Consider the following 21,011-nt stretch of genomic DNA (forward strand, 5'->3'; position numbering starts at 1 on the left):
ACCGGTTAAAAAAGTGAACGAACATAAAAAATCTCTTCTAGTTTTTTTGTCTTTGTAATGCTGGCAACTTCTTGGCTGTTTTAATGTTTTGTTTTAGTTTTTATTTTTGTTGGGGGGCAAGGGGGAATAGAACCCGAATTACAACACGAGCAGCGGACGGACACTAGGGAAAAATCAGCACCACCTCAGTCTACCCTCAGGATCTGGCATCTGTTGAGTGATGCTGAGGTGGTGGAGTGCTAGTGCAGGGGCGATGCTGAGTTGGTGCTGAGTGATACTTTGCAGTCGAGTAATCAATCAATTAATCAAAGCCATTGGTAGAGCGCGCAGCTATCTCTTTTGAGTCGTACCAGCGCTAAAAGCGAGACTGAAGAAAAGACCGACTAGCTAATCTACGCCTGACTGAAGAGCCACATTTTTAAGTCCTTCCTGAATCCCTGTTCTGTTTCGGCCAAGCGTAGATGGATAGGCAGAGCATTCCAAGGCCTAGCCGTCCTTACCGAGAAGGACCTGCCACCTCGTCGAGTTTTGGCATATCTTGGAATGAGAAGGAGTCGCAGATGATTAGATCTCAGGGCTCGCTCTGGGTGCAAGCTGAGCCTCTGAGATAATGTGGCCCTGTGCCCGTTCAGGCTCTGAAGGCAAATGTCAGGGCCTTGAACTCGATTCTCTTGGCCACAGAGAGCCAGTGGAGCTGCCGCAGATGGGGTAGATAGGGTGGCGAAAAGGGACCCGGCCGTGTTCTGAATTATCTGCAATCTGTGAGTCAGATAAGCTGGAATCCACAAGTATAGACTGTTGACATAAATCCAAATGTGAGGTCACCATTCTGTGGACAATGATCTTGCGCCTCTCCTCTGGGAGAAAACGGAATCGCTTCCTGATAGATCTTAACTTCACAAAACAAGATGAAGAAATCTGCCGAATTTGAGCCGTAAAGAAGAGATCGGTATACAACCCGATTTCCAGGTTTTGAGCTAAGGCGGCCAGAGTAGGTGAAGGATTCAGCTTCACAGGCCACCAAAGATTGGATAAAGGAGGCGTCTGACTGAAAAAAAGAACCTCAGTCTCATCTGCGTTTAATTCAGGAAACTGCTCTTAATCCACTTAAAGATATCTTTCAGGCACTTATTGAAGTTATGAAAGGCTGCTACAGAGTGTTCTCTAAAAGAAAACACTAGTTGCGTATCATCCGCATAAGAAACCACTTCACGCCCCAGGATTCAATGAGAGTGGCCAAAGGAGATAAATATAGGTTAAAAAGCAGTGGGCTCAAGGCCGAACCCTGTGGCACTCCGCAGACCAGTGGTTTGGATGAAGATGAAAAAGGTCGAAGGAAGACCCGCTGAGATCGGTGTTCTAAGAAGAACCGCAGCCAGGTAGCACAGACCCCTGAAAGCCGAGATGACAATCGCTTCAACGGGGTCGGATGAGTTACCGTATTGAACGCTGCTGACAGATCTAGTAGTATTGCCAGTATGACAGACGCGCAACCGTCCAGCGTCTCTGACTGTTTCGGATACTTCCAATAATGCGGTCTCCGTGCTGTAACCAGCTCAGAAGCCGGATTGAGAATCATGCAGCAAGCCCTTGGCTTCTACAAAGTTGGCTATCGCTAAATCAACTTCTCTAAAATGTTTGCGGGTGCCGATAGAGAAATGGACCTAAAATTGCTAAGCCCTCCCGGATCTGTTGAAGCAATGGCAGCAGGAACGCCCGTTTCCATACTGCCGGAATTCAAGGAGGTATTCCAAATTTGATTCAGTATTGAATTTATCTAAGAAGCCATCAATCTGAGAAATTAAGGTGGACCACAATCCCCCGGTGAGCCAGATTTACACTTCAAAGGTTTCTCAAGTGAGTCCTCTTCAAATATTGGAAGAAATTTCAAAAAAGAGGCGTGGGGGTTGTTAAGCGATGATTGATGGTAATCATCAAATCCAGCTTCCGGAGGGAACCAGGAGAAAGGATTTGAATTTTTTCCTCAAATAAATCCGAAAGGCTCATGGAGAGAGCAGGAGAGGAATGAAAGGCGCTATCCATCGCCTCCAGAGTGGTGATAGATTTTACGATATTAAAGATTTCTGTAGAGGAATTCTACGAATTTTCAATGCACCTTGCAAAATATTCTCTCATCTTAAGCCGCATCAGTTTACAAACTTTTTTCAGAGCCTCCTTACAGGCGCCTTTAGCTGCGGAATTGTATGATGTTCTCCAGTTGCGTTCTAGCCTCTTCCAGAGGCTTTTCTCTGCTCTGAGTGCTGCCGAGAACCAGAGGGACGATGCCTTAGATCTATTAGCTGTGACCGTTTTTAAAGGGGCGATTGGATCCAAAGCATTTGTGATCCATAAGTTGAATCTGGTCGAATCACTATCGGCGTTGCCCGTCAGAGATGGCAAGAATGCTTGAAGGGCAGGCCCACAGACCTCCTTTGTAACTTTCCACCAGTTTCTCCTTTTTTCCGAGGTTATACAATTAATTGGTAGAATCAAACTGAACGGGACAAGAAAGTGATCCGTCCGTGCCAAGCGTATGAGGTGGTGTTTTTTTGGTTGCCTTTCATATGTTCGGTGACCATAGAATCATCACCATCTTGAAGTTGTTGCCATTGCTGCTACACACGAGTGCTAGTGGCAGGAATATTTAGCTGGGAGCGCAGCTTGGTGAATCCCCAGTTATATGTTGTCCATCCCATGGACCAAAGGGCACACCATGGGGCAGAGTGAGGCAAGAAAACACTGACCAACTATGAATATTCAAGCCTCAGAACAGACAGCATTCACTAAGTTCACTCAACACAAAACAAGAACAGTTGAATTTCTCTGCCCAAGGCTCCACAACCTTTCTGTTGCAGCCATGGGTGGAGCTTTCCTCACAAGCCAGCACATTCCTGCCCCAACTTGATGACTGCGCTATCTGGAGTTTGCCCTTTGGGTGGCAGGTAATGGGTCCTATATAAATTCCTGGGTTGGGGTAAAATAAATCAATTCTGACACCCCAAGTAATTTTGACACTGTACCCGTCCCATTTCTATCTTAAAATGAAAATTGGTCCCGACCTTGATAAGGCTAAATGTTAGATGTATGAGGGGTGGCAGGCATTGAAGAGAAGCGCCAGTGCCGTTCTTTATAAGGTGCACCAGCCCTGGTGAGAAGTGCCGTTACTGTTCTATATGTGGGGTGGCAGCCCTGGTGAGAAGTGCCGGTACTGTTCTATATGTGGGGTGGCAGCCCTGGTGAGAAGTGGCGGTACTGTTCTATATGTGGAGTGGCAGCCCTTGTGAGAAGTGGCGGTACTGTTCTATATGTGGGGTGGCAGCCCTGGTGAGAAGTGACGGTACTGTTCTATATATGGGGTGGCAGCCCTGGTGAGAAGTGGCGGTACTGTTCTATATGTGGGGTAGCAGCCCTGGTGAGAAGTGGCGGTACTGTTCTATATGTGGAGTGGCAGCCCTTGTGAGAAGTGGCGGTACTGTTCTATATGTGGGGTGGCAGCCCTGGTGAGAAGTGACGGTACTGTTCTATATATGGGGTGGCAGCCCTGGTGAGAAGTGGGGTAGCAGCCCTGGTGAGAAGTGCCGGTACTGTTCTATATGTGGGGTGGCAGCCATGGTGAGAAGTGGCGGTACTGTTCTATATGTGGGGTGGCAGCCATGGTGAGAAGTGGCGGTACTGTTGTGTAGAAGGGCTGGCAGCCCTGGTGAGAAGTGCCAGTACTGTTCTATATAAGGGGTGGCAGCCCTGGTGAGAAGTGGTGGTACTGTTCTGTAGAAGGGCTGGAAGCCCTGGTGAGCAGTGGTGGTACAGTTCTGTAGAAGGGCTGGCAGCCCTGGTGAGAAGTGCCAGTACTGTTCTATATGTGGGTGGCAGCCCTGGTGAGGAGTGCCGGTACTGTTCTGTAGAAGGGCTGGCAGCCCTGGTGAGAAGTGCCAGTACTGTTCTGTAGAAGGGCTGGCAGCCCTGGTGAGAAGTGCCAGAACTGTTCTGTAGAAGGACTGGCAGCCTTGGTGAGAAGTGCAGGTCAGTTTCTGCCTAAGCTGTTGCAGCCACAGTAAGAGATGCAGACATTATCCACTCACTGAGAGTGTTGCAACGCTGTGGAGTACTGTAGTACTGCCAATAGCTACAAGTAAAAAGCCCTGCTGAGAAATGTTAATATTGTGCCCTCGTGTTTACATGGTGGCTCAGCGATATAACCGTTGATGTAGACACATGAGGTGATTACAGCAAACACAAAGCATCCTGGGACCGGTTTCGGGGTCCCAGGATGCTTGGTTCTGGTCCAGGGAAGACATGGCTTGGCAGTTCGGGCTGGACTGTTCCCATGAGGCACAGGGTCAAGACTGATTTGCATATAGCTTTGTCTTTACTGGGGTGGCAAAGTGAGCTAAAAACGATGATGGATTCAACCAAAATCTGTGACTGGGGGCGAGTATCTGAACAGCTGCAGTGCTCCGTCCATCATCATCTTGTGTTTTCCTTATTCGCCCTAAGTTGGCAGGGTATTCCCAGACGGGGGACTCTTGCCTCCTTTGCCACTGGATTCAAGTTAGCCTGGCTGATGAGGGGTGTTATCCTGAAACCGGCTACAGGATACTTGGTTCCGGTCCAGGGAAGACCTGGCTTGGCAGTTCGGGCTTGACTGTTCCCATGAGGCACAGGGTCAAGACTGATTTGCATATAGCTGTGTCTTTACTGGGGTGGCAAAGTGAGCTAAAAACGATGATGGATTCAACCAAAATCTGTGACTGGGGGTGAGTGTCTGAAAAGTTCCAGCGCTCCGTCTATCATCTCCTTGTGTTTTACACATGAGGTGATCACAGGTTAAGAGCTCAACTCCTGTTACGTCCAACACAGTCTTTCCTCCTTTCACGGTCAGTGACTTGAGTAACAGTAACGGGCAATAGAAATGATAACAGCCTTAAAATTGGCTGAACTGCTCAACGTAAGTTATCAAGTTATGAAATCAGCTATGCCAAGTGCTACCAACTTTTCATTATATCTAAAATAGCAGAAAAGTACTGGCGCTAATCTACAGCGCTGAGGTGCATCTGTTCTTTAAAATGAGAGGGCGACACTGGTGCTATGTCACAGACCCGAGTTCAGTACCACAGTTCTGCTGAGAAGTGTCCCTACTGTACCAGATTCAGTACAGCAGCTATGACAGAAAGCGCCTGCAGCAGCAAATAACCCTACAAAACTGCCGGTGGCAAGTGCTGGTCCAGGAAATATGAGGTAAGGTAAGTTCACCAATGGGGGCAGGTGTGGCAAACCGTCTCACACCATGAAAGTGAAGATACCGAAGCCCACATTTCTATTCATCTCATGACTCACTCCACCAGCAAGGGTCCACCTGACATGGTGCACAAACGTGTGGAGAGGGGAGGTGTGAAGCAAGAACAGCCCCATCCATATCTTTCAACTTAAACACAAAAAACATTTCTGTGAAATATGGAAATTACGAATTACAAGATCCCTAGAGAGAGAAAGAGAGATTCCTACCTTTTGACTTAGAGAAAACTGATCAGCCTGACTGGCTATACTGCTTCGTCATCTCTGCCAGTGGTGAATCTTTATTAATCCATGTTAAGGGTTTTGTTTTGTTGTTAGTAGGTGACAAGCAGTTGCAGTTCACTTGTTCACAGAGACAGTGCTGTGAAGTTTCGGTGTAAAGTGTGGAAGTTTTAATTAAATAACACTGCTCCCTGTCCCACCACCACACCCCCAGCCATGAGGCCTGGGCCTCGAAGGCAGCAGAAGAGAGGCTGTGGCGTAACCTCTAGAGTTGCAGACTTCGGACCTGGGGGAACAGGATTAGAGTCTCGGCGTCACTAAAACAGTGCATTCCACCCAAAAAAAAAAATACATGCTGATTGATCATCACTAAAACAATGGCTGGGAAACAATGCGGATGAAATATAAAACAAGTAGATAAAGAGCGGTGCTCGTGAAATGGGCACAGTGTGAAAGTCTCTTTACAATTAATAAAAAGATAAGGCGCAGCGTCGAGGCGTGCCACGCTGGAAGTGGTTGTGTCAATGTAAAACATTTTTAAAAGTCCTAAAGACAGGACATACAATAGCAAAAGTGGAAGAGGACAAGTCCTGGGGGCAATCAGTGGGAGTCAACAATTGAGAAAAAAGGTGGCACAAGCAGGAACCATTATCCAATTAGAAGCAACATTTTTTAAAGGACAAAAGCCAATCAGAAGCTGGAGGCGGGCTGTAGGTCCATAGACTGAATACAGGATGTCGAGAAGCAGTGCGTGCACTGCCTAGGCTCGACCTAAACAAATATGTGGGATGCTGGGAGAAGTCAGTCTTTAGTCCAGCAAGGCCTTGTAGGGCCAACAGTTAGAAGATTTTAAGCAGCTCTTTCAGCCTTCTTATGTTTACCCGATCAGCCATCTTTATTTAAATCCCCTGTTGTGATACGCTGATGTGGGGGGCTGATCCCTATGTTCCCCCCACACTATTTGTGATGTCCCAGTGGGACCTCAATTGGTTTCTCACTTTTCTTATGTGCACTGTCAGCTCATCGGGTCAGTGAATTGCGGGCAATATCTGTCCAGCAACCACATACTATCACCTTTGCGGAAAGCTAGTTCTCAGAGGTTTTCATCTCTTTACATATAGGGCAGTCTATCATTCTGCCAGCTTTCTGTGCCCTGCCTCATCCATCCAAAGAGGAGGAGAGACTTCATCGCTCAGACCCAAATAGAGCTCTGAGGTTTTTTAATTGATCGCACCAAGGGGCATCGTTGGACGATTACTTTTTTGTGGGTGTCTCTGGTGAGAAAATGGGAAAAGCTGCACAGAAACAAATCTCATCTCTGTTGATTGTCCTGTGCATCAAAAAGTGCTTGGCCAAGAACATGCCTCCAGAAGGCCAAGTACACATTCTACTAAAGTAAAGGCTGCAAGCACTGCACTTGCACATGGTGTGCCAATCTTAGGTATTTACCCACTAGCTACATGGGTGACAGTCCTCAAGTTCAAGAAGTACTATTGCCTGATAGTCAGGTCTAACGGGAGGGCATTTTGCCATTTCTGTCCTGCAGAATTTGAGCCATTCCACAGACGCACCACCTGGGGAGGTACTGCTTTGGTATCTATTCACAAGGTGAGGAATTTGAGGTAAGAAGTATCATCAGTTACTTACATTTGGTGTGCCCACCTCTGCCAACCTCACCCCTCAGGTGGGGGAGGCGAGGTGAAGCCCACTCTACAGTGCCCGGTGCCCAATCAATTCTTGGGGAGAGGTCAGGTCAGATCAGAGTCTACCAGGTACTGGTGCAACAGCTGATTTTGACAGTTATTAATAATCTGCTTCCTCATTATCAGATTGTACAATCCTATGAAGTCACAAAGTTTACTGCTCAATAACCAACCTTCCAGAGCCTTAGCAGCACTGTCAACAAAGTCAACCCAGTCCTGATTCTGTGCTTTTTGGGTATCTCTGAACTTTAACCTGTATTGTTCAGTGGTTAGGCCAACCCCATCTATCAGAGCACTTTTCAAGACTTTGTAATCATCAGCATCCTCTTCTCTTACAGTGAGAAGCTTGTCTCTACCTTTGTCTGCAAAGGAGAGCCATAAGATTGCTGCCCACTGACCTTGAGGGACCTTCTGTACTTTACAGGCCCTCTCCAAGGCAGTTATCCATTTGTGGATGTCATCCCCACTCTGGTAGGGAGGGACAATCTTACTTAGATTTCTATGGTCATAAGATCTCTCCCTATCTCTAGGGAAATTGCTGCCACCAAGGGACTCTAGTCCCTCCTTTTTAATAGCTCTGTAGAGCTCCAGGGCTTCCCTATCCAAGGCCATCTGCTGCTTTCTGAGGTTGAACTTGTCTTGCTCATATTTCAGCAGTCTCTCTCTCCTCTCCTGGGAGGTTTCCCTCCCTCTGTGAGATGAAATAGAGGTCCCTATAGAGGAGTTAGACTGGACAGATCCCCTTGAGAGAGATCTATCTCTTCTAGCCCTACTTTCAACTCTTTCTGGAGGAACAAAGAGGGGAGCATTATTGTCATCCTCCTCATGTTCATCCAGGGGAGCTGGGTTCACCAGATCCTGACCATTGTCATCAGTCTGGTCAGCATTGGAGGTAGGGTCAGGGGAATTTCTACCCCTAAGCCCACCATCACCTGCTGCCCCACCCACACTGCCTACCCCATCAGGCCCACTAGGCCCTGAGATATCATCCAGCTTAAGTATTATTATGAGATGCTGGGTGGTAGGGCTTTTGCCTGTCGTCAGCTTCCTAATGGAACATAAGGCCCTAAGCTGTGCAAAGGAGAGATTCTCATATGTATAGGAGAGAAGGCCACTGGCTTCTGGCAGGGACCCACGGGTTTCTGGCTGCCTAGACATTACTAATGTGGTGGGGTGTATTGCACTACCTACACTAGTGTGGCCTACTAAACTCTCTTGAGTTGTAGAAAGGGTGTGCTATCCCTTAACACACAACTCTAAGTTCAGTAGAACTTAATGTAACTAAACCTAGGTACCTTTAGTGGTTTTCAGTTGATCAATTCACTTGAGATGATCTGGTAAAACAATAGCAAGCTGGAATCCCACACGCTGCACACCAATGTGAGAAGTTGGCCTGATATATGCTGTCCACTAATTATAGTGGGCACCTTGTATCAGTCAAAACAACCCATTATGGTGAATAGGTCAAAGACAACCTTTATTGAAAGCTATCCTAGTGGTAGCTATGGAGAGCAGCCTTCAGGCTAAGTCTTGAAGGAATGTAAAGCAGCTTGTTTTACCAGTCTATAATCTCTTGAATGATCAAATGAAAGGACAACCACACCAGGTATATATTTAAAGGAATATGCTACTTACCAGTATGCATCTGTTCTTGGCATGTAGAGCTGCAGAGTCACACACTGAGGATAAGATCGCCATCTGGTGTTGGGCTCGGATGATTGCAGGTTGTTGTTGTCTTCGGAAGAAGCCTTTGGTCACGAGGTTGGTGACTCCTCCCCTGGACAACAGTGCGCATGGGCATCCACTCCATCGTCAGATTGTTTTTTCGCCATGAAGGGAAAAGATGGAGTGTATAGGAATGAAAGAAAGGATGTCCATGTGTAATGTCTAAGTAAGACAGATGCTGGAACAGATACAGGTCCCGGGGAGGCGGGCGGGCGTGTGTGACTCTGCAGCGCTACATGCCAAGAACAGATGCATACTGGTAAGTAGCATATTCCGTTCGAGGCATATGAGCTGAAGATCACACACTGAGGATAGATTATATAGCCGTGCTTCCCCTTAGCGGTGGTCGCCTGTATCCGTTGCAGCAGTTTGAAATAAAGTTTTTAGGACAGCCTGGCCCACTGAGGCCTGTTGTTTGGCTTGCACATCAACACAGTAGTGTTTAGTGAAGGTATGCGTGGTAGACCACGTGGCTGCCTTGCAAATGTCTTCTAAGGGAATGTTACCTAAGAAGGCCATAGAAGCCCCTATTTTACGCGTGGAGTGCGCCCTAGGGGGAACTGTAAGTGTACGTTTAGCCTTTTGGTAGCATATTTGGATGCATTTAACTATCCACCGGGCTATACCGGATTTGGAGATGGGATTGCCTTTATGTGGTGGTGCGAAAGCAACAAAGAGTTGTTTTGTCTTTCGAGAAGGTTTCGTCCTGTCGATGTAATAAAGCAAGGCTCTTTTGACATCTAAGGTGTGTAGGGCCCTTTCAGCTACGGAGTCTGGGTTTGGGAAAAAGACTGGTAGCTCTACTGATTGGTTAAGGTGGAAAGGGGAAATCACTTTTGGGAGAAATTTAGGGTTTGTCCTAAGAACCACTTTGTTACGGTGTAGTTGTAAGAAAGGTTCCTCTAGTGTAAGGGCTTGTATTTCACTTACTCTTCGTAGGGAAGTGATTGCGATAAGGAAAGCTACCTTCCATGTTAGGAATTGTAATTCACATTTGTGCATAGGTTCAAATGGGGGACCCATAAGTCTTGTTAGAACCACATTGAGATTCCACACTGGGGAAGGTGGCAATCTTGGGGGAAGAATTCTTTTGAGACCTTCCATAAACGCTTTGATGGCTGGAACCTTAAAAAGGGACAGGTGTTGCCTATTTTGCAAGTAGGCTGCCAGGGCTGCTAGGTGTAAACGTATAGAGGAATACGCTAGATTGCATCTTTGCAAGTGTAGTAGATAGCAAATGATGTTTTGGATGGAAGCATCCAATGGATGTATGTCATTATTAGCGCAGTAGATGGCAAATCGTTTCCATTTCGCGGCATAACAAGCTCTAGTAGTAGGCCGTCTGGCTTCCCTTATGATATTCATACAGTCTGGAGGGAGATTGAGGTATCCGAACTCTAAGACCTCAGGAGCCAGATCGCTAGGTTCAGTGTTTGAGGATCTGGGTGTCTGATTTCTCCATGGTTCTGGGTTAATAGATCCGGGGAGAGGCGTAGCCTTTGATGTGGAACTAAAGATAGTTCCAGAAGTGTGGTGAACCACGGTTGACGTGCCCAAGTGGGAGCTACTAGTATTAGTGTTAGCGACGGTTGTTTTAGTTTGCGTACCACAAATGGAACTAGTGGGAGAGGCGGAAAAGCGTACGCAAATCTGCCTGACCAGTTCATCCATAGGGCATTGCCCTTCGACTGTGGGTGTGGAAACCTGGCGGCGAAGGTTGGGCATTTTGTGTTTTCGGGAGTGGCGAACAGGTCTATGTCTGGTTGTCCCCATTTTTGGAAGAAGGGGAGTAGAACCTTGGGGTGTATTTCCCATACGTGGATCTGCTGTGTGTGGCGACTTAGGAGGTCGGCCACCTGATTGTGGATCCCTGGGAGATGTTCTGCTAACAGGTAGATGTTTTGGGGAATCGCCCATCTCCAGATTTGCTGTGCCAGTTGGGGAGAATGTGTCCCTCCCTGTTTCTGTATATAATACATTGTCGTCATGTTGTCTGTGCGTATGAGGACAGTTTTGTTCTTTAGGTGTACCTGAAAGGATTTGAGTGCTAGGAACACTGCTAAGAGTTCCAGGTGGTTGATGTGGAGCAGTTTTTGTTGACTGGTCCATCTGCCCTGAGTGGTATGGTGAAGGAGGTGGGCTCCCCACCCTGTGAGAGATGCGTCGGTAGTTAGCACAACTTGTGGAAGAGGCTCTAAGAACGGCCGCCCTTTGGACAGGTTGATGGTGTTCCACCATTTCAGTGAGCGAAGTGAGCGACTGTCCACCAACACCAGATCGGTAAGTTGTCCGTGAGCTTGGTTCCACTGTTGTGCTAGACATTCCTGTAAGGGACGCATTTGAAGTCGTGCGTGTGGGACTATGGAGATGCATGACGCCATCATGCCTAGGAGCTGCATGAACACTCTTGCTGGAAGAGATGGATGAGTTTGAAATTGAGAGATGATATTTTGTATACTGGCTATCCTGGCAGTGCTGGGATAAGCAATGGCTTTGGATGTATCTATGGTTGCTCCTAGATACTGATGTAAGTGGGAAGGTTGTAGATGGGATTTGGGGTAGTTGATAGTGAATCCCAAATTGTGGAGAGTTTGAATCGTGCGATGAGTGTGGAGAACGCATTTTTGGTGAGTATTGGCTTTTATGAGCCAATCGTCCAGATAGGGGAAGACATGGATCTGTTGTCTTCTGAGGTGCGCTGCCACGACTGCTAAGCACTTGGTGAACACTCTGGGTGCTGTTGTTACTCCGAATGGGAGAACTGTAAATTGATAGTGTTGCCCATCTACCACAAATCGTAGATATTTTCTGTGAGCGGGATGCATAGGGATGTGAAAGTACGCGTCCTTGAGGTCCAATGTGGCAAGGAAGTCTCCCTGTTGTAAAAGTGGGAGGACTTGTTGGAGGGTGGTCATATGAAAATGATCCGAATGTATATACTGGTTTAGTAGTCTGAGATCCAGTATGGGCCTTAATGTTTTGTCCTTTTTGGGAATGAGGAAGTATAGAAAATATACCCCTGTTCCCTGATGTTGAAGAGGGACTGGTTCTATCGCATGTTTTTGTAACATGGATTGAACTTCTTGTTTGAGGAGAGAGAGATGATGTGAGGACATTGGACGTTGTTTGGGTGGTATGTTTGGGGGGGATTGTATGAGTTCGAGGCAGTAGCCAGACTGGATAATTTGTCTTACCCACCTGTCTGTGGTGATGGAAGTCCAGACAGGTAGGAATTGTTGGAGCCGCCCCCCGACCGGAGTGGAATGGTCTGGGGGGAGTGGTGGCAAGTCACTGTTTAGTGGCTGGGGAGGTGCGGGTGTTGTTGTTGTTGCCCCGCCCTCGACCTTTGTTATTGTTTCCCCGATAACCTCCTCGGAAATATCCTCTGTTAGGGGATGTTTGTCCAGAATTTTTAAAGGTGGACGTGGTCTCAGTTCCCGTGTTTTTGGAGCCTCCTCTATAAAAGGAGCGACGAAAGGAACCCCGGGTTTGAGGAGACTGCAGTGCTCCCATAGACTTGGCAGTTTCATTATCCTTCTTCATTTTTTCTAATGCAGTATCCACTGCAGGGCCAAATAACTGCTCTTGGTTGAAAGGTTGAGCCAGAATTGCGGTTTGAACCTCCGGTTTAAAACCGGAAATACGGAGCCAGGCATGTCGTCTGAGTAAGACGCTAGTATTGACCGCCCTAGAAGCAGTGTCTGCCGCATCTAAGGCGCATTTAATGGAGGCATTAGATATTAATTTGCCTTCTTGAATGAGGTCAGTGGCCTGGGACTTAAAGGGTTCAGGCAGATGTTGCATAAGGTCCTCAAGTTGGTCATAATGCGCCCTATCATACCGGGCTAACAGGGCCTGGGTATTCGCAATACGCCAATGGTTCGCCGCCTGTGCGGCGACCCGTTTGCCTGAGGCCTCTAAAAGCTTAGACTCCTTGTCCGGGGGAGGCATTTCTCCAGTTGTCTGTGAGTTAACACGCTTCCTGGCGTTTGATACGACCAAGGAGTCTAAAGGGAGCTGGGCTTTAATGTATGCAGGGTCCTGCGGGGCTGGTCGGTACTTTTTTTCGATGCGTGGGTTGAGAACCCTAGCTCGAACAGGGTCTTTAAAGACTTCAGTGGTATGCTTTATAACCCCTTTAATCATGGGCAGTATGTGAACAGTTTTTTGTGACTGCTCAAAAGTATCGAGGAGAAAGTCCTCTTCAAGGGCGTCCGTGTGCATTGTGACGCCATGGAATGTTGCTGCCCTATTTATAAGTTGGCCAAACCCTAAGTGGTCATCAGGAGGGGAGGGCTTGGAGGGGTAGGTAGTGGGGTCAGGCATGTCAGGCATTGGATAAGACCAGTCATCTACGGGTGCTGTGTCTGGGAACGTAAAAGGGTCGTTTGGATCAACAGGATCATTAAATAAATCAGGGTCCGCCCCTCCCCCCAAGTCATCATTATCATCCTGTGGAGGAGGTGAATGATAGGGGGATGGTGAAGGAGGAGGAGGAGGGGGGGACGGGTTAGGAGGTAATAAAGGAGAGGAAGGACGAAGTGGTAAAGTAGCACAGTCCTTCTTCCGTATGGGAGCTGGAGGTGGTGTGATGTCCAGCTTCCGTTTCTTGTATGGGACGGCAGTCACATGTCCGGTTTCGGGATTGATGTAGATCCGCTTTTGAGTAGGATCTGGGCGAAAAAGTTCATCTGGCTCCGAAGGTGGTGGCGGTGATGACCGTTTCGGGTCTTTATGAACTTTTTTCGGCGTGGACGTAGTTTTCGGTGCCGATGGATTTTTAGGTGCCTACAGAGGTTTTGGTGCCGATGGATTTTTCGGTGCCGATGGATTTTTCGGTGACGATGGAAACTTCGGTGCCGAGGGACTTTTAGGCATCGATGTCGAAGAACGTTTCGGCGCCGGTGGAGACTTCGGTGCCGAGGAACGTTTTGGTGCCGAAGGAGATTTCGGTCTTGAAGCCTGTTTCGGTGCAGACAGTGGAGTTTTCGGTGCCGAAGGTGTTATAGGTACAATCACATGAGGTTTGCTCGAGCCCGAGCCACCTACAGGCTTAGATGTCTTCGGAGCCGGGCCCGAGGGCGGGGCTTCTGAAGAGGATTTCCGGTCGCGACTGGGCCCAGCTGGCGGAGTCTTGACCAATGTCTTTTTGGATGGGGCAGGGGCAGGGGGGTTGGTACTCACACGCTGCCCTGGGGTGATGAGGTCATCGGAATCGTCGGCCTCGGACACGATCTTGAGATCTTCGGTGTCATCTTCAGGAACATCCTGAGCAAAGATGTCCTCCGGTTCTGGAGCTGGTTTGGCCATAATATGGCGTCGAGCTCTTCGGTCCCGGAGGGTCTTCTTGGAACGGAAAGCGGAACAAGCTGGACAGGTCGATTCGTTGTGTTCCGGCGACAGGCAGAGGTTACAAACCTCGTGGTGATCACTGTGGGGGAACTTCGCTCCACACCGGGGGCATTTTTTGAAGGGTGTCCTGTCCATCAGCCGCTTCCGGAACCGGTCCGAGATGATTTCGATGTCGATGGAAAGAAGATTGAAGAGTTAAATCGATTGCTGGAAGTTTTCTGCTGGAGCGGAAAAAAGTTCATCCGAACCCAATGGCGGAAAAAAACAATCTGACGATGGAGTGGATGCCCATGCGCACTGTTGTCCAGGGGAGGAGTCACCAACCTCGTGACCAAAGGCTTCTTCCGAAGACAACAACAACCTGCAATCATCCGAGCCCAACACCAGATGGCGATCTTATCCTCAGTGTGTGATCTGCAGCTCATATGCCTCGAACATATATGTATTTAAGATAAAACACACCCCTCTAGTCTCTTTATGAGGCTGGAGTTCGAAGTACCTAATTTACAAGTTAGCAATCAACAGTAATAGCACAAATACACGTTTGGGCCCTAGCGGCGTACCAAACCATATACCAATAAAGTGGTATAATAACCACGACTGAACTAGACACAAAGCCTAGAGCCTGTAGAATCGCTGGGAACCCAATTAACCACCCAAGGTAGTGACGCAGGGGACCCACGGGGGCCGTGTGCAGTGTGTAAACACAACCGCGGGTTCCCGTTAGCTTCTATGGGCAATGTCGCGGTTGGAAATTTAAAGATTAGAGACACTTTGAATCGAGTCAGGACCAAACCCTTTTGGACTTAGGAAGTTCTAGGGCTAGCACCCACAGGAGCACCGGAGTACTCGTGTTACCTCACCCAGGGAAGCTGGGTGTAAGGTGTCTTTTGGTGTCGGGCTGCGTCGTCGATTTCAGTGGAAGCTGGCGAAGAAGTGCTGCTGCCGTGAAGAGGAGAAGTGTCTGAAGAGTGGATCTAGGATGGAAGGAACCTGAAAGCAGAGGGGACAGAATCTGGGTCACTTACCAGTGACCAAGGGCAGGATTGACCAATGCCCACAGATGTCGGGTGCTTCAGGTGAGTTGACGGGTGTCTTTGTCTCTTCAGTCACGAGGTCCAGGAGGCGCCGATGACAACCAGGAGTTGGATTCGAGCTGCCCACGAAGTCTGTCGAGTGCTGCGGTGTCGGCGACCAGATTGGACCCAACAAGCCTTGGCAACGGCACGTCACTGAAAATCAGAGAAAGGCCTGCGGTGCAGACCAGCAAGGTCAGTGGGACTCACCCAGCAAGGGTAAGTAGGGGCACGTCTGGAGCCACCAGTAAAGCCCAATCAGAAGAGGAGTTGCCTTTGTGGGGACCTACTAGCCAACGGGCTAGCGATCGCGAAGGAGCCTCGAGCGGTCGCACTGGAAAATGGCCCATGGGTCACTCGTGGAGTGGATGCCAGAAATCTTCGGTGCAGGAGTTGCTCAAGGCTGGGGCTACTCGGAGCCCAAAGCACAACTTCAAGAAAAACCAGGAAGATGATGTTGCTGCAAAAGTTCAAGGTGTCCAGGAGTCACAGTTCCACGTCACCCACGATAGCCGTGGGCCTCAGCTTTACTGTGGACTCAGGGTAGCCTCAGAGAAGTCTGAAAATCCACCTCTGGGGATGCAGAGACTTCGCCGTCCGGCGGGAGCTTCAGAATTGCAGACCGGACAGTTGCTTCTTTGGTGCCTGCCAAGCAGGGGAGTCACTCCTTGACCCCAAGGGAGATTTCTTCAGTCTTTTAAGCAAAGTAGAACGTCGAAGGTCCAGGATATATGTTGCAGAGTTTCGTCCAGGGTAATCTAAAGTCGCAGGGACTGGGTTCCCATACTCATACAAAGTTTGGGGGTCGGACATACTCTAGGGACCCACTTATGGGAGGGTTTGGAAAGAGGGGTGGTTACACCCATTTCCTTTGTCCAGTTTTGCGCCAGAGCAGGGGCAGGTAGCCCCTGCAACCGGTTTGAACTGGGCTATGCACAGGGACACCAAGTGTGCCCCCAGTGCAGGACTTCAAAGCAACTAGAGTGCTCCCGCCCAGCCCCAATACACATCTGCCTGTCTTGGGAGGTGGTTACACCTCCCTGGGACAGGAAACCTATTGTCCAGGCCTCTCCTGCCGGAGTTTCGGTCAGCAGGAGGCTAGACCCGTGTCTGTGGCAGAGGCATCCATTTTGTGATGCCAGGGATTTAGAAAGTCCTACCGGGTTAGACCAGGGTGAACATGTCTCTGCCTCTAGAAGGGTGGAATGCTACTCCCTCCCGCGGGGTGGGGTGGGGGGTGTAGTATTCCAAAGCGTTTGACACCAAACACTACATGTTTCCGTGCAGCCATCCCAAAGTTAGCATTTACCTCGAGGTTATAATGCACTTATGAGTATATGGTCAGGCTGCACCACAAACCGAATCAGAGGAGGTACTCCAAACGCTGCAGAGGGGCTCTGCTCATGCAGGGGCACCCTCTCACATAAAAACCAAGCACTCTGACTTCAGGATTATTAAGGCCTGCCATAGGAGTGACTTATAGGTTTTATATGTGTGTACAATGGTAGTGATATAGGTAGCCTATACCACTGTAAGGGGTGCAAGCACCACCTTACCCAGCCTGCAGTAGCAAACCTGCTGTGTCATTTTGGAGTGCTTCCCAGGGGTGGCATAATACATGCTCCAGCCCCTGGTAGGCCTCTGAGGTGCCTATGCCCACGGTACATAGTATACCATATAATAGGGGCTTATAAGGCACTCCAGAATCCAACTGGATATGTACCTAATGTACATGGAAACCATTTTAGAGAGAAAGCAGCTAGGTGGTGGTCCTGAGTAGCAGGGCTACAGCCAGACTAAGGTCGAAAAACATTGAAACGCCAGCAAAAAGTGTGGGTACCCATGTGAAGCAGATCCTACTCTCCTACAGCTCCTGCCTCTGCTGCCCTGTCCATGGAGAGCTTCTGCCTCTGCTGCCCTGTCCATGCACAGCTCGTGCATCTGCAGCCCTGTCCAAGCCCAGTTCTTGCTTCTGCTGCCCTGTCAATGCACAGCTCCTGCCTCTACTGCGCTGTCCATGCCCAGCTCCTGCCTCTGCTGCCCTGTCAGTGCACAGCTCCTGCCTCTGCTGCCCTGTCCGTGGACAGCTCCTGCCTCTGCTGCCCTGTCCGTGGACAGCTCCTGCCTCTGCTGCCCTGTCTGTGCACAGCTCTTGCCTCTGCTGCCCTGTCTGTGCACAGCTCTTGCCTCTGCTGCCCTGTCTGTGCACAGCTCTTGCCACTGCTGCCCTGTCTGTGCACAGCTGCTGTCCTGTCTGTGCACAGCTGCTGCCCTGTCTGTGCACAGATCCTGCCTCAGCTGTGCTATCTGTGCACAGCTCCTGCCTCTGCTTCCCTGTACATACACAGCTATCTCTTGTGCCCTGTCTGTGCACTGCTCCTGCCTTTGCTGCCCTGTCTGGGCACAGCTCCTGCCTCTGCTGCCCTGTCTGTGCACAGCTCCTGCCTCTGCTGCCCTGTCTGTGCAAAGCCCCTGCCTCTGCTGCCCTGTCTGTGCACAGCTCCTGCCTCTTCTGCTGTCCATGGAGAGCTTCTGCCTCTGCTGCCCTGTCCATGCATGGATCCTGTCTCTGCAGGCCTGCCCGTGCCCCGCTCCTGCCTCTGTTGCCCTGTCAATGCAGAGCTCCTGCCTCTGCTGCCCTGTCCGTGCACAGCTCCTGCCTCTGCTGCCCTGTCCGTGCACAGCTCCTGCCTCTGCTGCCCAGTCAGTGCACAGCTCCTGCCTCTGCTGCCCAGTCAGTGCACAGCTCCTGCCTCTGTTCCCGCCAGTGCACAGATCCTGCCTCTGCTGCCCTGTCCGTGCACAGCTCTGCTGCCCTGTCCGTGCAAAGCTCCTGCCTCTGCTGCACTATCAGTGCAGAGCTCCTGCCTCTGCTGCACTATCAGTGCAGAGCTCCTGCCTCTGCTGCACTATCAGTGCAGAGCTCCTGCCCTGTCTGTGCACAGCTCCTGCCTCTGCTGCCTTGTCAGTGCACAGCTCTTGCCTCTGCTGCCTTGTCCGCGCAGAGCTCCTGCCTCTGCTGCCCTGTCTGTGCACAGCTCCTGCCCTGTCTGTGCACAGCTTGTGTACAGCTCTTGCCTCTGCTGTGCTGTCTTTGCACAGCTCTTGCCTCTGCTGCCCTCTCTGTGCACAGCTCCTGCCTTTGCTGCCGTCTCTGTGCACAGCTCTTGCCTCAGATGCCCTGTCTGTGCAAAGCTCTTGCCTCAACTGCCCTGTCTGTGCTAAGCTGCTGCCCGGTCTGTGCACAGTTCCTGCCTCTGCTTCCCTGTACATACACAGCTGTCTCTTGTGCCCTGTCTGAGCACATATCCTGGCTCTGCTGCCCTGTCTGTGCACTGCTCCTGCCTCTGCTGCCCGGCCCATGCACAGCTCCTGCCTCTGCTGCCCTGCCCATGCACAACTCCTGCCTCTGCTGCCCTGCCCATGCACAGCTCCTGCCTCTGCTTACCTGTCCATGCACAGCTCCTGCCTCTGCTTACCTGTCCATGCACAGCTCCTGCCTCTGCTGCCCTGTCCATGCACAGCTCCTGCCTCTGCTGCCCTGTCCATGCACAGCTCCTGCCTCTGCTGCCCTGTCCATGCACAGCTCCTGCCTCTGCTGCCCTGTCCATGCACAGCTCCTGCCTCTGCTGCCCTGTCCATGCCCAGCTCCTGCCTCTGCTGCCCTGTCCATGCCCAGCTCCTGCCTCTGCTGCCCTGTCCATGCACAGCTCCTGCCTCTGCTGCCCTGTCCATGCACAGCTCCTGCCTCTGCTGCCCTGTCCATGCACAGCTCCTGCCTCTGCTGCCCTGTCCATGCACAGCTCCTGCCTCTGCTGCCCTGCCCATGCACAGCTCCTGCCATGCACAACTCCTGCCTCTGCTGCCCTGTCAATGCACAGCTCCTGCTCTGCTGCCCTGCCCATGCACAGCTCCTGCCTCTGCTTACCTGTCCATGCACAGCTCCTGCCTCTGCTGCCCTGTCCATGCACAGCTCCTGCCTCTGCTGCCCTGTCCATGCACAGCTCATGCCTCTGCTGCCCTGCCCATGCACAGCTCCTGCCTCTGCTTCCCTGTCCATGCACAGCTCTCACCTCTCCTCTGCAGACTCTCCTCTCCATATTCCAGAATTTTTTTCAGAGCCTTGGTGCACTTGATGAGCTGCTCAGAGTTCCCTCGGTCTTCGGTGTCTCCGGAGTGGTCCAGGGTTGCAGGGAGGCTGGACCCATCATAAGCGTAGTGTTCAACCCACTTCATAGAACCATTTCCTCTGAGCTCACAGCCCAGTATCGCCTGAATCACGTGCAGACCTGAGGAGGGGGCAGAGCAGATGTAAAGAGAGGTTGTTCATCTGGCAGGTTTGTGGTCCCTCCCTATGCGCTGTCCTTCCTCTCCCCATCATTCCCCACCCCACAGCAATCTGTCAATCATCTCCTATCCTGTCTGTAATCAGCGTGTTTTCTTCTTTTCTTTCAACTGAAAAGGAAACACTGCATACAATCAAGGATTTACTACCAAGCCATGTCTTCCCTGAACCGGAACCAAGTATCCTGTAGCCGGTTTCAGGATAACACCCCTCATCAGCCAGGCTAACTTGAAACCAGTGGCAAAGTGAGCAAGGGACCCACGTCTGAGCATACCCTGACAACTTAGTGTAGGAGAGTAGGATCTGCTTCACATGGGTATCCCCACTATTTGCTGGTGTTTCACTGTTTTTCGACTTTAGTCTGGTTGTGGCCCTGCTAATCAGGACCACAGCCTAGCTGCTTCCTCTCTAAAATGGTTTCCATGTACATTAGGTACATATCTAATTAGATTCTGGATTGCCTTACAAGCCCCTAGTATATGGTATACTATGTACCTAGGGCATAGGTACCTCGGAGGCCTACCAGGGGCTGCAGCATGTATTATGCCACCCCTGGGAAGCACTCCTAAATGACACCACAGGTCTGCTACTGCAACCTGGGTAAGGGTGTGCTTGCACCCTTTACTTTGGTATAGGCTACCTAGATCACTACCTTATACAGACACATATAAACCTATAAGCCACTCCTATGGCAGGCCTTGACAATCCTGAAGGCAGAGTGCTTGGTTTTATGTGAGAGGGTGCCCAAGCATGAGCTGAGCCCCTCTGCAGCATTCGTAAATACTTCCTTATGCCTGTTCTGTGATACAGCCATACCATATACTCTTAAGTGCATTATAACCTCGCGGTAAATGCTAACTTTGGGATGGCTGCATCAAAACATGTCGTGTTTGGTGTCAAACGCTTTGGAATACTACCACCCGCCAATTCTGGCAGCGGGGATAGCATTCCACCCTTCTAGAGGGAGAGACATGTTCACACTGGCTAAACTCGGTTAAATCCTTTCAAAGCCCTGGCATCACAAAATGGATGCCACTGCCACAGACACGGGTCTGGCCTCCTGCTGCTGGGGATAACTCCGGCAGGGGAGGCCTGGACAATAGGTTTCCTGTCACAGGGAGGTGTAACCACCTCCCCAGACAGGCTGATGTGTATTGGGGCAGGGTGGGTGCATTCACAGAATGCTTTTGAGACACTGCCTGGGGCACACAAGGTGTCCCTGTGCATAGCCCAATTCAAACCGTTGCAGGGGCACTCAGCCCCTGCTCTGGCGTGAAACTGGACAAAGGGGAAGGA

At 50.2% G+C, this 21,011-nt stretch overlaps 1 protein-coding gene across 2 annotated transcripts in view; it reads right to left on the reverse strand.

The window, feature by feature from the left end:
* Positions 1-21,011, reverse strand: part of LOC146869683 (major histocompatibility complex class I-related protein 1-like) — a 202,556-nt gene that overhangs the window by 94,960 nt on the left and 86,585 nt on the right. For both annotated transcript variants that reach the window (XM_085610347.1, XM_085610432.1), the window contains exon 4: positions 19,444-19,659. In XM_085610347.1, coding sequence (XP_085466473.1) covers positions 19,444-19,659 — 216 coding nt within the window. The remainder of the gene's footprint in view (positions 1-19,443; positions 19,660-21,011) is intronic.

This window comes from Triturus cristatus, chromosome 1_1 (assembly GCF_964204655.1).
Source record: "Triturus cristatus chromosome 1_1, aTriCri1.1, whole genome shotgun sequence".
NCBI lineage: Eukaryota > Metazoa > Chordata > Amphibia > Caudata > Salamandridae > Triturus > Triturus cristatus.